At 41.0% G+C, this 16,714-nt stretch overlaps 1 protein-coding gene across 2 annotated transcripts in view; it reads right to left on the bottom strand.

Moving 5' to 3' along the window:
* The window catches only part of ARHGAP10 (Rho GTPase activating protein 10), a 249,936-nt gene that overhangs the window by 16,319 nt on the left and 216,903 nt on the right, over nt 1-16,714 (bottom strand). For both annotated transcript variants that reach the window (XM_016206885.2, XM_087816505.1), the window contains exon 20: nt 2,875-3,022. In XM_016206885.2, coding sequence (XP_016062371.2) covers nt 2,875-3,022 — 148 coding nt within the window. The remainder of the gene's footprint in view (nt 1-2,874; nt 3,023-16,714) is intronic.

The raw sequence follows: 16,714 nt of genomic DNA, 5'->3' as shown, positions 1-16,714 counted from the left end.
ATAACTATCAAATAACACTATCAAATAAAGGTAAATGTTAACTAATACCAGAGGTAATATTTTCCTAGTGTCAAGTACTGGGTATAGACAGACAAAGGTAGTATTTAGAATCTTCCTTAGACTAGAGGACTAGAGAAAGCTTCCTGAAGGTGGAAATGAAATTAGACCCTGAAGATAGGTCAAGTTTGTCTTGAGCAAAAAAGGAAGGGAGACATTTCAGGCAGAGGGAATCAAAGTATGTGTGAGGCACACAAGGGCTACTTGACGAAAGCAAGCCATCCTAGAAGAGTTGAAAGAAAAAAAGTAGGACAAGCTATCACTTACCCTAGTTACACTCCTCAGAGGAGCCCTTCACAATCAACACATGCCTAGAACCATGGAGTTGGAGGGACAGCTGTCTATATTGGGGTTTGCAGAGCATCGCCTGAGATTAGGTTAGAAATGCACATTTTCAGGCTCTCCCTCAAACCTAAGAGTCACCCTGGGGTGGGGCCCAGCAGTGTGGGTTTAACAAGGCCCCCGTGGGATCCCAATGTGTGCTCCAGTTCAAGAAGCACTCCTGACTTCATGATAAATAGGGACTGCAATACTCTTTCAAGTAAATCCTTTAAAAATGTACAAACAGACTGGTGGTTGCCAAACGGAAGGGGGTTGGGGGACTGGGTGGAAAGGGTGAAGAGACTGAGATTGGTAGTTATATAATAGTCACAGGAACATAAAGTACAGCATAGGGAATACAGTCCATAATACTGTAATAACTACGTATGGTGCCAGGTGGGTACTGGAAATATCAGGAACACTTTGTAAAGTATGTGATTGTCTAACCTCTATGCTGTACACCTGAAACTAATCCAAAATAATACTGTCAACTGTAATTTAAAAAAATAAATAAAAAGATATACAAGAAACCTTCTATAAACTTAAGAGAAATGTGGATCTATTTTATCTAATGCATAGAAAAAAAATTCAAGTTCTTGATTCCAGATTTCCTTCAACTACCATTTTCCTCCCTCCCTTTTTGGCCTCTCTCTCTGTGTTAGAGTGCTTTCCATGACATTTTAAAATTTGTGTGAATGGGAAGCTGGGGAATTCACTCCTCATTTGATTTATTACCAAAAATATCAAGCTCTTCATGAACGTGCTGTGAATTGAGCATTGGCTATATCATGGCTCATAATGTCACTTTCCTACAGAACCACTATGGAAGATGGATGACTGACTAAACTGCTCTCCACTGGCCGTGATAAACACTTACTGAAAGGAATAATTAAGAGATACAGTTTTTGCTTCAAACATGCGTGCACGCACACACACACACACACACACACACGTGCACCAAATTCCACCCATGGAATGCCCAAGATTACAGATTCTAGATTCCTATGTACCCACTGTCACTGTTGCTTGGATTACTAAAGAGAAGAGAGTACATTCATTCTGGAAAAATAATAGTAAGAATGACAAGCATGTTTGAGTAATATGTAATTTAAATCCACAATACTGAGTCTTCAGCATACACATATGACAACCTTGAGGTGCTGGGGGGAGGAAACCTCATCAGGAGACTGTGATTCCTATGACTTTGAGTTTCAGTTTGATTATCAGATTTTCAAAGTCTTCAGATCACCCCTAAATTTCAGCAGAGCAAATTTCTCCAGCCTCTTTTAATATTTAATAAGTTCCTAATGATTTCATGTGAATCCAGCAGTAACTATAAAAAGTAATGTGAAACACACTTTCCAATTCCATTTAAAGTTCCAAGAATGCCCAGCTATGGTCAAAAGACATCATTATCTATGAGTTATTTTAAGCAACTTTTATTTTATTTATTTATTTATTTTCCCTTTTCTATCCTTACCCAAGTGCACATGTTCACTGATGAGAGAGAGAGAGAGAGAGAGAGAGAGAGAGAGAGAATACTGATGTGAGAGAGAAATATTGATCAGCTGCCTCCCATACACACCCAGACCAGGGATCAAACCCACAACCTGGGTATGTGCCCTGAGCAGGAATCGAACCCACGACCTTTTGGTGTGTGGGACGGTGCTCCAGCCAACTGAGCCACATCGACCAGGGCCAAAAAAAATTTTTAACTTTCAACACAGGATACCCAAATACTCTCAGTCTGAACTGAAAAAGGAATCTGGGGTACAATTTGATTGACTAATCAAGTAAGACCATGTAATTATTGGTGTTCTTTTTTTTTTTTTCTTTTGAGCATTTGCTTGAAATTTGATGCTATTATGATGTCCCTCAGCACCATCAATCTGCACTCACTCCTCAGCCTGGTAAGCACAGAAAGACAGACCCTCATATAGTTGAACCGGATCCACGGAATTGTTTATATTGGTATTGGTTGCCCTAATATCCCTGAGCTGACCTGTACATGCCTGGCACTAAACCAAACTGAGAAGATAAAATCAGATATCCCATCCATCAACTGTTAATTATGCAGGGTACTATGGAGCAAATAGATTAGAATGCTAGCATAAGCCCTCAAAACTTCACACAACTAAAATATCCTTCTACAGAGTGTTTCAAAAGTCTATCGATCACAGTGCACACATTCTCATGTCTCCAGAAGCTTGCATAACCAGTGAGAACACATCCTGAGTAGGCCAATAATAAATTTCCTTTGTGCAGCCCTAAACTGACACGAGCTGAACTTGAAACAGATTGGAAACAGCACCCATCCACCCCTTCCATACTGGGAACACAGACGCTACTCAGGCAAGGCCTTTTGTACGGACCTTTCTCCCCTTGGCTCCCCTGCTGATGAGAGAACAAAGGTTCTCAGATCTAACAGCTTCGGTACCCACTGACCATGTAAGCCTCAAAATGAAGTGGCACCAAACAGAAGCAGGTGAAACTTACGCAGCGGACGCCCAGTCCCCATCGGTGACAAGGTGGTTTCTGTCTGGCCCAGGAAGCCCATGGACAGCAGCAGTCGGGGGAGACGGGGAGGAAAGTGAGTCTAGACTGCTGGTTGGGGTGTCCTCCTTAGAAGGGTTAGGACTGTCACCTAGGGAGGGAATAAAAATAAGGCATCAACTTTCAAACAAATATTCAGAGGAGAAAAAAACAACTCCACTAATAATTACACAACATCACCTGATTAGTCAATCAAATTATATCCAAAATTACATTTACAATTCAGCCTGAGAGTACTGAGTGTCTGTCTTTAAAGATTTTGTTGTGTGTGGTTTTTTGGGTTTTTTTTACATCAAAGATGCTTGAAATATATCATAGATTAAAAGTGTGGAGCGTTTTCCCCATAAGAAAATACTACAATCAAAATCAGATCAAATGGAAGATGAAAGCCTTAATGACGGCCACAGTGATTTCCTAATCTCGAAGGAGCACTGTTATGAATTACAGTGATGACCTCAAGAATAATTCAGAGCACCACACCAGTCCTGCAGGGTCCAACCTCTCACTTTCTAGTCACCTAATGGTTCTTCTTTTTTTTAAAATATGTTTTCATTGATTTTTTTTTAGAGAGAGGAAGGGAGAGAGAAACATCAATGGGTTGCCTCACATACGCACCCCGACCGGGGACCAAACCCGAACCCTGGGCATGTTCCCTGACTGGGAACTGAAACTGCAACCTTTTGGTGTGTGGAATGACGCTCAACCAACTGAGCCACACTGGCCAGGGCACCTGACAGTTTTTTAAGCCATTGCCAGTCAGCACTTAGTGCTTAATAAATTTAAAAAATTCTGAAGGGACCTTGTCTTTTGAGCTGGATTACAATTTAAGAGCCCAATTTATTAAAATCCTGGACAGAGAGAAACTTCCATTTGCCTGTGAACACTAGGGAGGATGTTATACAACAGTCAGGCCCCCACAGTGACTCCAGAGGATGACTTCAAACCAAAACTAAAAGGCATTTCAAAAATGGGCTGTGGGATTTATTCATTCACAGAGGGCCATTTTATGAAATACATTTAGCATCATTTGTACACATTTACAGTAGAAAATGCAGAAGATGGAAGAGAGAGTCCCCCCAAGAGCAGCTGTTTCCCTCAACTGGTCTTCTTGCTAGCACAGTATCCCAGCTACTGTAGACGCACCCGAACAGCACCCATCAGGGCTCAGACCCCCTCAGCCAGACTGACACCCCCTAAATGTTAACTGTTCTGGCGCCTTACAGAGGCAGCAACATTCTATTAAGACGGCACTGGTTTGGTGTTGGTTTTCTAGGAGATGGGGCACAATAGTTGGTCAATAAAGTGTAACACAGAAGCAGATAATAAATACATAATGCAGGAGTCCATACCCCCAGGCACAGATTGCTTCTGGCCAATTAAGCCTTGCATTTCTCTTCATCCTAAATCCTAGAAATACAGTACACAGGACTGCCAGGAACAGCAAGGAACTTGCTCTCAGGAAACCATCTTAGATGAATTTCAAATCTACCACCAGAAAAGCACAAGAGAAATTCTGGGCTCTGATTAAGCTAGGTCCCAAGATGCTAATCTTGAAAATTGACTGTATGAAATAATTCTTACTTAACTCTGACCCAGCTTACAACTAAGGCTGAGAGAGAGAATCTTAGAAATGGAAATCTAGAAAAGCTGAATTCAGGGAAGTAGGACTTAGAGATGGTGATGATGGAGGGAAAAAGGGATTCTTTACGGGGGCAGTTAAGGGGAGATACCTGAACGATCCTGTGCATAAGACTCAGGTAAGACAGAGCTTTCGGAGCCTTTGCTTCCATGAGTGTGCTGTCAGGGAGGGTGCGAGACGTGGTGGTGAACGCCAACTCTGCAGGAGGGTCTTCTCCCTGGTCTGTGTCGCCCTGATAAGCCTCGCTCTGTCCCATTCATAAATGTACAACACAGTCTAAAATATGGTATGAGTCCCCATTCACCAAAGTCACTTTTTCTATGGCCATTCACTAAAAAAGTGTTTAGCGAATCACGGTCATTCAGCCCCAAATAGAAGGGCCAACTTTTAGACAAAAGAACTGAAACCCAATGATAGACCACGATGATTCCCTTTGGATTTATTTTTGTTCTGGGATACAGCCCACTTGGAAACAAAGGCTACTTTTTCCCTTGTGCCTGGATAGCTTGAGCCCAGCTAGCGCTTTTCTGCAAATGAGCCCAAGAACAAGGGGCTGGACTTTGTCGGGCCCCTCCCCGGTGTCCCTCTGTCATCATGAGCAAGGGCTCCCTTCAAAATTAAGATCTCAAACGTAAGTCCAGTACAAGGTCTAAAGTAAACTCCTGAATGTTTCCCTGCACAACAGCTTCCACTGCAGGGCCTGGGTAGAAGGAGCCAAACAGGATCGGCCCTGAAGCAGGTAGGGTAGGCGTAAGAGTCCGAAGCAAGCAGCCCGCTGGCTTCGGAGGCCTGTCCCCTGACTGCAGGCGTGACGCAGCAGAAGCAGCAGAGAGAGCCTGGGACCAGCTGACTGCCCGGTCCCTCGAGGAGGAGAAGCCTGTCGGTGAGAAGTAAGTGTGGGGAACTGGAGAGCAAGGGTCTAAGGTTACTTTCAAAAGACACCTGAACTGTTTTTACAACCAGACACCCTAGCCCATCAACACTGCCTCCGATCCTTTCCCCAAACAAACTGACACAGCATAAACTGTCATTCAACATATTAAATCACATTCCATCAGGAGAACTTCTCCCTTCCTTCCTGCCAAACAGTGGCAATCTGAACCCTCAAGTGAAAATAACATTGGTAGATGGGAACACGTTTACACAAACTGATCCAGCAAAGCGACACCTCACCCTACTTCCCTTGGGCACAAAATTCCTTTTGCCTTCACTACTCAGGGATGAGCTTATCCACCTGAGAATCGCTGACCTCAAGGGAACACTGACACCAAACACATCAACACCGTATACTCATAAGCATGTCTGAAACCTTAGTTCACCAAAAGCAAATTATCACTTTGTACCTAGTACGAAAATAATGCAATTAAAAAACAAATTCTATGTTCAATGATTTCTGGAATGAAGATTTGTAATCCTCTGAAACTAACTTGTAGTTGAGAATTAAAGTCAGATACTCTCGTTACCACTTTTCACAGTTCATTTGAGTGTCACACAACTTCTTTCCTCAGGTGTCACCCTTTAACAGGCTTCTAGAGACAGACCAATGGCCTGTGAGCTACAAGGTTGTTCCAGGTAAGTGAGGACAAACGGCGCTGAAGGGCTTTCCTTATGAACAGACTCCAAGATAAGAAACCTACTAGAAGCAGAGCTACCACCATCTAGAAGAGAAAATGACTTCCTCACAAGGTCCAGCTTAATTCCCACCATCTCCACAAAGCACCTCCCAACAACCACTTTCCGGCCTCTTCTCTCTCCTTTCTCCCAACTATACACAGAAATCAAGTTCACATCTCACTGCCATCTAATAGTTTCGTGACCTGGTTTTAGTTCCCTATTTCTTTTATGCATTTTTTGAGGATGGAGACCATGTCTCAATCTTGGTGATCCCTGAAGAACACTGCAGAGCCAGGCAAACCACAAGTGTTCAGAAAACACTGACAGTGGACTCACAGCCACATGAAGTATCCTGAGCACAGAAAGCCAGTGCCCGCAGGGATTAAGAAGTGGAAAAAAATCTACAAACCTCAAAGTATTGTTACACAATCTGCACACAGCTGCCAACATTTACTGAGTGTCTACTTATGTACAAGGCATACCATGGATGCTGGGTTATAAAGGTAAAGGCGAAGAATCAGTCCCTGACCCAAGATGCTCGCAGCTTAGCGCACAAGACAGTCAGGTAAAGACAAACAAGCAGAAGGGGCATGTCTGTCCCATGATCGTATGGAGCAACCTGGAGATCCAGGGAACGGAATCCCCAGAGCAGCCAGCGGTGGGGTGCAAGACGCGGGAGTCAGCCAACAGGAGCAGGAAGAAACTACTGCCAGCCAGACTTTGGAGCAAGGACACCCTCACAGAGAAAATGTCAAGCCTAAAAGCACAGAAATAAGAACGTGGCAGTTTTCAGAGCTACAAGTAGTTGGATTTGTCAGAGAACAGGGTCAAAAGCAGACAGCAGGAGGATGTTAGGGTGAAGAGTTTTGAATACACCGAGGTACCTGAATTTGTTCTACAGGCATTGGGAAGTTATTGCTGAGGTTAAGCAGGGAAGTGATACGATCAGAGAATGAATTCAAGAGGAATTCAGGCACTGCAGTCCTTAGAACTCTATGACAAAGGTGAAGGGGAAAGGGGGCACCTAAGATGGGCCTCAAATTCTCGGCTTAGGGAAGGGGTGGATGGCAGAATTTATTCATTGGAACAGGGAATAAAAAACAATAAAAGAGGGTGAGGGATAGCACTTGTTATAGACATCCTGGGCTGGAGGTGTCAATAAAAACTCCAGGTGAAAACACCCAGTGGAGAGTTGGTTATGCAGCCTCAGAGCTCAGGAAAGAGGTCTGGGAGAGGTTTATTGATTTGAGAGTCACGAAGACAGAGCTGAAGTCACTGCATTGGGAGGAGAGAACAAAGGAGAAAATGTAGAACCGTAAGAGAACCTTGGAGGAACTTCAGACGTAAGGAGCAGGTTTCTCCTCAAAGCACTGTGGGCGGCGGTGGTGGGGGTGACTATTATTTTAAATACAGAGGAGCGTTATTTTACAAATATTTACGATTCCCCCACAGATATAGATACTGAAAAAAATTGGACTAAAAAGCACTCAAGAGCACATGCCTTTTGTGCACCATTTAGTCTGGTTTCTTTACGACCCTGAGCACATGCACAAGAGTTTAATTTCCATGAGAGGCTAAAACAATCTTCACAGACTGGCAGGAAACGAGAGCAAGAAGAGGGAACAGGAACTTGATAATTCTACCAGTTCTAACAATTTAGAGGATGTTCATCTCGTTGGTTGACCTTTCTTGTTCTAATGATGACAAGCTACACGACTCTCCATGCATCTTCCGGTCATTTCGCTTCAATGGAAGTGCTTTTGCATGGTTGGAGGGCCAAGGCTTTGAGTTTTCCCACCCATTTCATTCATTTCTTCCTTGTCCTCTTCTCCAATATGTTTTCTAACAGTTAAGAAGTCAGAGATAATTCCCTCTGAATCCCTTCCCTGCTGTTTTCCACTTAGCATTCAATGTTCGGGTATGGTGTGAAACCACAGGTTTCTGTTACTCCTCAGAGACAGATTATCTCCACAGCAGCAAAGCTGTTCCACGACCCCCTCTCTTAAACATCCTGGCTTATGTATTAGAAGACGTAAGGGAAAAAAGGAAAAGGGACAGAAAAGAGTAAAGAAAAAAGCTAAAGAAAGAAGGGAGGGAGGGAGGGAGGGAGGGAAAATATAATCTATTAGGTGAACTGAATTCTAACAAACTTCACAGGTATGCCTCTGGTTAACTGGAAGACAACTGCAGACTACTACTGCGGTTCCACTGGCACACAAATACCTTTTCTGTCAGGTCAGAATAATCACAGCGGCATCTAAGTATCAAACAGTTAATCATGGGGATCAAAGAAAGATTTACTGAGAGCAAAGTAACTGCACTTATAACACAGTAACATCTGTACAATAAAAGCCAGTCCTCCTCCCACGTGTGTCCAACAACATGATAAAATAACACCTTAAAAATAAATAAAAGATATAACTGTACTCAACAACTGTACATATTTCTGTGAAACAGAAACACTGGTTCAGAGGTTAGCAAGAACACAAGCCAAAGGTCTACTGGCTGCAGAAGCTATGGAACCCACTAGCACCAGCCAGACTTTCAAATCCTGTGGCGTCTTAGGACAGTAACGCCTGCAGTACACCAGGTGGGGGGCTAAAACCAGGCTCTCCGTGGGGAAGGAGGGGTTGGGAGATGTTCTCCATACTAAATGGAGGCCAGAAATCTATGACCAGGTTCCCCACTCACCTGGGGAACTGGATTTGACCATGCCCAGGATGAGATTTACATGCAGGAATAAAAAGACCTGGACTGAACCAAAGAACCTGGGTGAACCTGGGGGAGGAAAGGGCCAGAAAGGGGTAGAAAGAAGAAAGGAGAGGAGGGGGCTCCAACTCATCATACCCGTTTACACACAAAATCCTCCTTCACAATGGACTTGTAACCATGATTCCGAGAACACAGACAAAACTATCACAGTCAGCAAATTCAACAACAAAAACTCAGAGATTTAGAGATTTGTAATACACAGAACAAAAGTGGAACTGCCAACATCCAGGTCCCAGAAGAAGAAATAAATTGAGAGGAAGAAGTATTTAAAGACATAATGACCAGTTCATCAAAATTAAAGAAACTTCAAAGACCTCAATTCAATGTGCCAAACAGGGGAATAAAAAAAAAAAAATACTACTTTAAGATACATTACTACAAAATTTAAAAATACCAAATAAAAAATGCCTGATAAAAAGAGATCATATAAAAAAGGAACCAGACTGACATTAGCGTTCTCAATAGCATTGCCAAATGCACAACAACATTGAAGTAATATTTTTAAAGTATCAAAGAATTCTGAGAATAGAATTATATATTTAAACTGTCATTCAAATGTGAGGCCATAGAAAACATTACACATAAAGTACCCAAGGTTTGCACACAAACTATATTGACAACACTCAAAGAAATTTTTTAAGTATTTAAATAAAAGTAACATGAGCTGTTCAACAAGCTTGATAATGTCTACTGTTGTCTTTTTAAAACTCTAGGGCAAAAGAAAAGGTAAAAACACAACCAAAATGATCCTGAACCCAAATTCTAGAAAATATGAACATGGTGGTGGACGGCCCAAAGGGAGATGGGAGTACACTAAATCATTTGTCTTATTAGGGGTGGAGAAAAATATAAATAATTTAGTTTAATAAAACAACAGATAAATGAGATTATAAATCCCCAAATAAGGGAAACCTTAGAAACAAAACAGAATATATATCATTGGAAACAGCAAAAAAAAAAAAAATGCTGTTTTGAGGAGAAAGCAGGAAAGAAAAAACATGTATCAAACTTCATTAAATAAAAATTATAAAATGACAGAAATCCTAACATAACAGTAATTACTATATATATATATATGGATTCAACTCACCAATTTAAAAAGTCAATGAATCTCCAAATGTATCTTTTAAATCCAACAGTATGTTAACTACAAGAAACATGCTCAAAACAAAGACAAAGAAAGATTGAAAAATTTAAAAAAGACAGATATACCAGGCAAATAAGAAAGATAATGATCTTAATAATCTGCGTGAGAAACAAAGTCATTTTATATTGCTATAAAAGACAAGGTGATCAAACAAGAAGAAAAGCACCTAAATGATACAGCCTCACAGAACAAATCAAACTATAGGAAAAAACAGAAAAATCAACAATTGTAATTGGAGATTTTAACACACTCCTCTCAGAGACTGCTATCAGCTAAGAAAAAAAAGAGAAAGGTATCTGTAACCAATAATACAAAGCTGATCTATTTTACACACACACCTAACACATAGAATATTTATGAAGGAAGACTAAAGTCTTAAAAAAATTCCAAAGAATAAATGTTATGCATACCAAACCAAACATTCTCAGGCCAAAATTGCATAATATTTAGAACTTAAATACTTTGATGTCACAATTTCCACAGGCTGATAAACTAAGTGTGGTTAAAAAGAGAATCACAATAAATATTAAGAAAGATTAATAACTCAAAACAATAAAAACATTTCATATCAAAATTTGTGAAACACAGCAAAATAATACCAAAGAGAATTTTATAGCTCAAAAATATTTATAAGGAAACAAAAAAAGCTTCAAAATATTTTTATGCTACATTTAAATAGGAAAACTTCCTACATATTAATAATCAAAGAGGAGTTACCATGACAGTTTAAATACTGAAACTAAATTCAGTCAGGGTGAACTCTCAATGAAACTAAAATATGTTTGATGTCTTTTTTTATTTTAGTTTACTCACTCAACAGGAATCACTTGAATACTATAATTAATATACACAGGCTAATCCATACAGTAAAAAGCTAATACTCATAACTATTATTTTTATTATCTGTTAGTATGTAAGGCTTTCTAGGGGGTAAAAATCTCCCAAATCACAGTGGACATTGATGAGAAAAGGTGGTTTAACATATAAAAACTCACCCAAGTGCAGACAAATATATCACAAAATTAAACAATCTACTTTACTTTTCAGGGTAGCTTCAACTAAAACCAGGTGGGCTCTTAGCAGCAGGGCATGGACAAAGCTGCTCCGATTAACTTCACCCCATGTCCCTTTCCCCTTGTGCCTGGACGCATGCTCCTGTCATTCTGCATTTTCCACCTTTTAAATGGGGCTGCACAGTAATAACCAATAATGTCCTGCTTAGAGCAGTTCCATTTTTTTGCCCAAATGGTGTGTCTGCTCTAATGATGCTCTACCCAAGGAAGCCCAGAGCACCAAAAATTCAGGCTTCATGCCTGAAGTTGAAGGGGGCTCAGGAGGTGATCAAGAGGAAGGATACCCTCAAGGACAAGAATTCTCTGGGTAAAAGTCAAGGTAGCAGACAGACTAACAGCTCTGGGGATGAAGTGGATTGGAAGAGTTCAAAACTGGGTGGGAATTCTAAAATGCTGCAGTAGGAGGAGAGTTTTATTTGTTTGCTTGGCTGGCTTATAGAAGCCTATTCAAAACATAACCTCTGAACTAAGCAGGAAACATTCATGCTGCCCTAGTTTCCACCACCCTGTGGCAGATATTATGACATCAATAAAACCTCCTTCAAACCATAGTGGTCCTTCCTCCAAATGTTACCTAGGATATAGAGTGTACTAAAAAGGAGGGGGGCGTCTAACATCAGGAACAGTACTCCCAAGCTCATCTCATATATATTCTGACATACTTGGCTAAAATAAAGTCTGAGTGGCTATATTTTGCCTTGTCAAAACTAGTTCCTAATGCTGCACTGACAAGTGTAAATTAGAATAAGCCAACACTTGTTTCCCCTCCCCTCAACTCAAAATGCTGCTGAACTTGACATCGCAAATAAAACTGAATGCTGTACACCCAATATGGAAGTATCCGTAAAAATAAAGCTACACCTATCTAGAAGCTGGTGAGAAGCTCCAGATATATGAAACAGTAGAAAGAAAGCACATCTCCACCGATTTTCATAAAGCCAACATGACAGATAGGACCAGGCCAACAATGGAATGTGAAGGCTGATGGAGCTCAAAGGCTACAGCTATTCGTTCTTTAATGATCAAGTGCATGGGAAGAGTAGCCTGCACTGAGCAGGGCTGTTCCCTAAAATGTGGTTAATGTAGGTCAAAGTGTACTGCTTGACTCATGAGAAATGAGACATCACAGAACTGTTATACTAGATCAGAACCAACTCACCTAGTATGGAATGCCACTTTTAACAAGGACATCCAAGGACACCTGAGCTGCACATGGCCTCCCCTTTCCAACCCAAGTCTTGTAAGTACATCATAATGTCTCCTTGCTTTCAAATTACTGGGGGAAACTGCTGTAGGTAGTGAAACATTCAAGAGTTCCGACTCTGAGTAAAGGACCTGGCTTTCAGAGCAGCTCACCACTCACTATTGCTCCAGTCGTCGTCTCTAGTTGTGTCTAGTATTCTGTTTTGCATCCTGTCCTTGGAGCAAGCATTCCCATAATTACTGACTTACAGACACAGGGGTGGCGAGATGCCCAACTTTACTGCAAGACTGAGGAAAAAGAGGAATGGCCACACCCAAACATCACAGAAGAACAGCCTGTCTTGCCTAGCTGGATTATCTAAGAGGTTGCATCCAAGTAGGTCACTCTTTGTATACTGAAGAAAAGAGAACAGGCTTGTTTCTTCACAACCTACCCAGGTGCGTGGCTGGGCCGGAACCTCGTGGAGTTCATGACCTTCTCTAACTGGAAGCTGTAGGACACACACAGAATGGCTGGCACACGGCAGAGCAGTCTCTGAGCAGCACAGCTGAGAAAAGGCATGGTCAGATCCAAATCCCACATGACACCCAACCAGCCAAAGAAAATCCAGTGCTGCCTTCACATCTTTCTATACGCTAGTCAACTGAAACTAAAATGGCCAGTTGTGATAACTTGCTTTAAGAGGCGCTATCGGTGGTGGCATTAAACAGGTAAGATCTATAGAAAGAAAAAGTCCTAGGTAAGATAAAAATTAAAGTTGATATATTTTTCAAGCCAAAAATCTATTCTTATCTTTCTCAAAACATAGGCAAGAAGATTTATATCATATTGTCTCATACATTAGTTTTCCTTAACTAAAAAAGTATACAGAGAAGGAGGGGAGGGGAGAAGGGAAGTTAGTTACTTTCTTAAACTAATTAGAGTAATAAAAATAGGCTAGGGAACTCAAAGTTTGACTTTAAAATTGAACTTTTAGAATTGCTAATGTAATTAGGTATCTCTCTTTAAAAAGCAAACCCAACCCTACCACTCAACGGGAATTCTTTACTATCCATAGAATAGTAGGTGATAAATGATGACTGTTTTAAATCACACACACACACACACACACACACACACACACACACACACACACACAAAAACAGTCTAGATTCTTTGATCAGAAAATCATCCCTAAGTTTTATATTAGGGAAAAGGGGAATGGGGTATAAGAAATCAACCCTGCCAACCACCCATTAAGGAAAAAAGCTAACTGTGTTTCTCAGCAGTGGGAGGTGCACTGAGAGACAGGTTATAATTGCCGAGTGGAAGAAAAGGTTCCTAAAGTCCCACTTACCCCAATTCTCAGTTTCACTGCAAGTTAAAGTAATGTCGTGCTGGGTAGGGGGCAAGATGTCCCAGTTCCTCTCATTCCATTGTGCCTTCATCTAACAAGACCAACCCTAAGGAAGCTAAATAACATGCGGATCCATGACAGGCAGTGGCTAGATGAGAATCACTCGATCAGCTAATACAATTTCTCCCGCTGAAATCACAACTACAAAAGGGAAATGGGACTCTCCGTTGAATAACCTCCCACCCCAATCACAAAACCCAACACAAAACTACATAGACATATGCATCCCCCCCAAAAAAATTAGTATGAGAAAAGGCAACTCCTAAACTAGAAATTAACATGTCACATTAAGGCATGAAGCGATGTAATGAAATTGCCATCAATTATACAGCAGATTTTGCTTTTTATTGTCCAAAGATTTAAAAAATTAAGCATAACGCTTGCCCCAAAAAGCTACTAGACTGATAGGAGATGCCAAAACTGTGTGCTAGAAAAAGCTGATGAGGGAATCAGCTGTGTTATAATCACATGACATAAAACACACTGTCAGAAAGTCAGTGCAGCAGCTAATAGGCATTAGGTTACAACTCCAGGAACCACCTCTGCTGCTTGCAAAGGTCGATGGAAGTCAGTGGCGATTCAATTATAAAATGAGTAAGGCCAGTTCAGTTGCAATGTCAGTAGAAGTCAAAGCAAATTGCTCTACTCTATAAAGCAGAGGCCATTTTTATATCATAATCACAGACCTGAGGCATTAGTTACAGACTGAGGTTTCTGCCCATATAAAGAAACAAAAAATATAACCACCCATGTACTATTATGATTAGGAACCAAAAAGTAATCGGATACCACCTCCCATCAAGCTCTGAGGAAGGCTGACCCTCTGACAGCTCGGGAAATTTAGAGTACGCTGATCGGAACACAAACCGGCCCAGCGGAGACGGTGAGGGCTGGTGGGCTCCGAGCTATTTCCCTGTCCTCCCCGCCCCACGATTCTTCTCACATAAGGATGTTAATTACTATCAATTTCCAGAATTAGACACTAGCGACCAATAAGCCTATTTATTACACTGGACGGAAGTAATAAAAAAATAGAAAGCTAAGTTTCATTTTCTATCAAAGTATAAGTTCCTTTCTCCTTCATACATCAGGCCCTCGAGAAAATAAAAGATAAAATTCTGGAGTATTTACTACTTACTGGGTGGTGTACAGCCATTAACACATTTGTTTTTGGCAAAAAACACATAAAATTTTATTGCCCCAAACTCATGAGGCTTACAGGAGAATTTGTTGAGATCATTAAAGACAGCAAGAAGCGACAGAGATTTAAATCCAGGTTAGTTTGAATCCAAACTTAACCACAGATAATTCTACCATTTAATAAAATCATTTGCTGCCTAAGTATTTCCAGTGATAGGGGTTCCCAAAATGCTAGGACATGTGTGATTCTGAGAGAGCAGCCCAGGTAGAGGGTGAAAAATACATTAGCTTGAACAGGAAATCCCTAAGCAGCAAAAGTTATTCATTCTCAATGTGGCACCAATAGAGTCCCTTCAGGTCAACTCATGCTAGAGGGACTCCACACCCTTCTTACGAGGGCTCTGAGTCATTCTGTCATTCTTTCCCCTTCAAATCTTAGCCTACACTCAACACACCAAGTACCAAACACAGCCTGCATCAACATTAAGCTGAAATCCTGAAATTTAAATACATATACATGTATGCATATTGTATGTGTTTGTATGTACATGTATGTATAACAAGGAATACTCTGTAGGAAAAAAATAGCTGTGTAGAAAGGAAAATCATCACACTCTCGATCTCTAAGATAACCACTGTCATGACTGATTAATATTCTTCCAAATTTATGTCTATGTTTATACATCTATTTACATAATTTTCTTTTAAATAGATTATATTGAAAATTCTGTTTTATAACATGATTTATTCATTCAAAAGCATTCTATGTGTGTGACCGCTGTAGAAACATTTTACCACTGGAAATCTAGAAGCCTGTGTGTGGTAAGGGACCAGCACCATCTGCTTGTGCTTGGCTGTAGCACAAAATGCCATCCGAGAGGGCCACCCACACAAGAGAACGCGACAGAACACTACACAGCGGTGAAAAGGGGAGGCGGGCTCTCTTGGTATTGACACAAAAAAGCAACACAAGATATACTGTAAAATATTTAAAATGAAGTACACTGTGAGCTTTTGGGTGCACGTGGGGGTAAAATAAGGAGCTATATTCGTATTTGCTTATATCTACATAAAGAATTCTGGAAGGGTACACAGGAAACCATAGGGTGAACTACACGGCACTGCTGATAATCATTTCTGACCCACACAGAGCGGCTGCACATGGCACGACCCTCCTAACAGCGGTTAGCCGTCCCACCTGCATCTCAGCTCTGTGAGGATTTAAGAAGCTGTAAGTTGAACTACATTAAATTCCTTTACTATTTTTGACTTACAAAATGAAAAAGACATCTGAAATTGCCGCTGTTAGATAACTCTGGAACTAAAAGATGGCGCCTTCAGAGGGCTCAATCTATTGACATCATTGATCACAGCTCTGTTTTTGCAAATGCAGCAGGGGGCAGGAACTGAGTTGCTGGGGTGCAGACTTTTTACTTTGTAATTTCATACATTTTGGTGTTGCAAACCAGGGCACATAGTCTCTATTCTTTTTAAATTTAATAAAATAATGGGAGAAAAAAAAGAAAACAGCAAAATCCCGTATATTCAGGCAGCACTGGTTGTGGTCACGTTACACATTCTAACAATCTGTGAAAGCATCGGGCACTGAGACCCTCATCACAACCAACCTAAGACCAGATGGTTGCAAAACTCACAACGAAATAGATGCATCGCTGAAATAAAATGATCGTTCTCCCTCCCACCTTTCCACAAAAATCAGCATCCTCTTTTCTCCTGGACAACCCACCCTGTCTAGTCACACTGGACGTGCCCAGGTTTAAAACCATACACGGCGCCG

This window comes from Miniopterus natalensis, chromosome 4, assembly GCF_054644295.1.
Source record: "Miniopterus natalensis isolate mMinNat1 chromosome 4, mMinNat1.hap1, whole genome shotgun sequence".
NCBI lineage: Eukaryota > Metazoa > Chordata > Mammalia > Chiroptera > Miniopteridae > Miniopterus > Miniopterus natalensis.
This window is presented reverse-complemented; position numbering and strand designations above follow the sequence as displayed.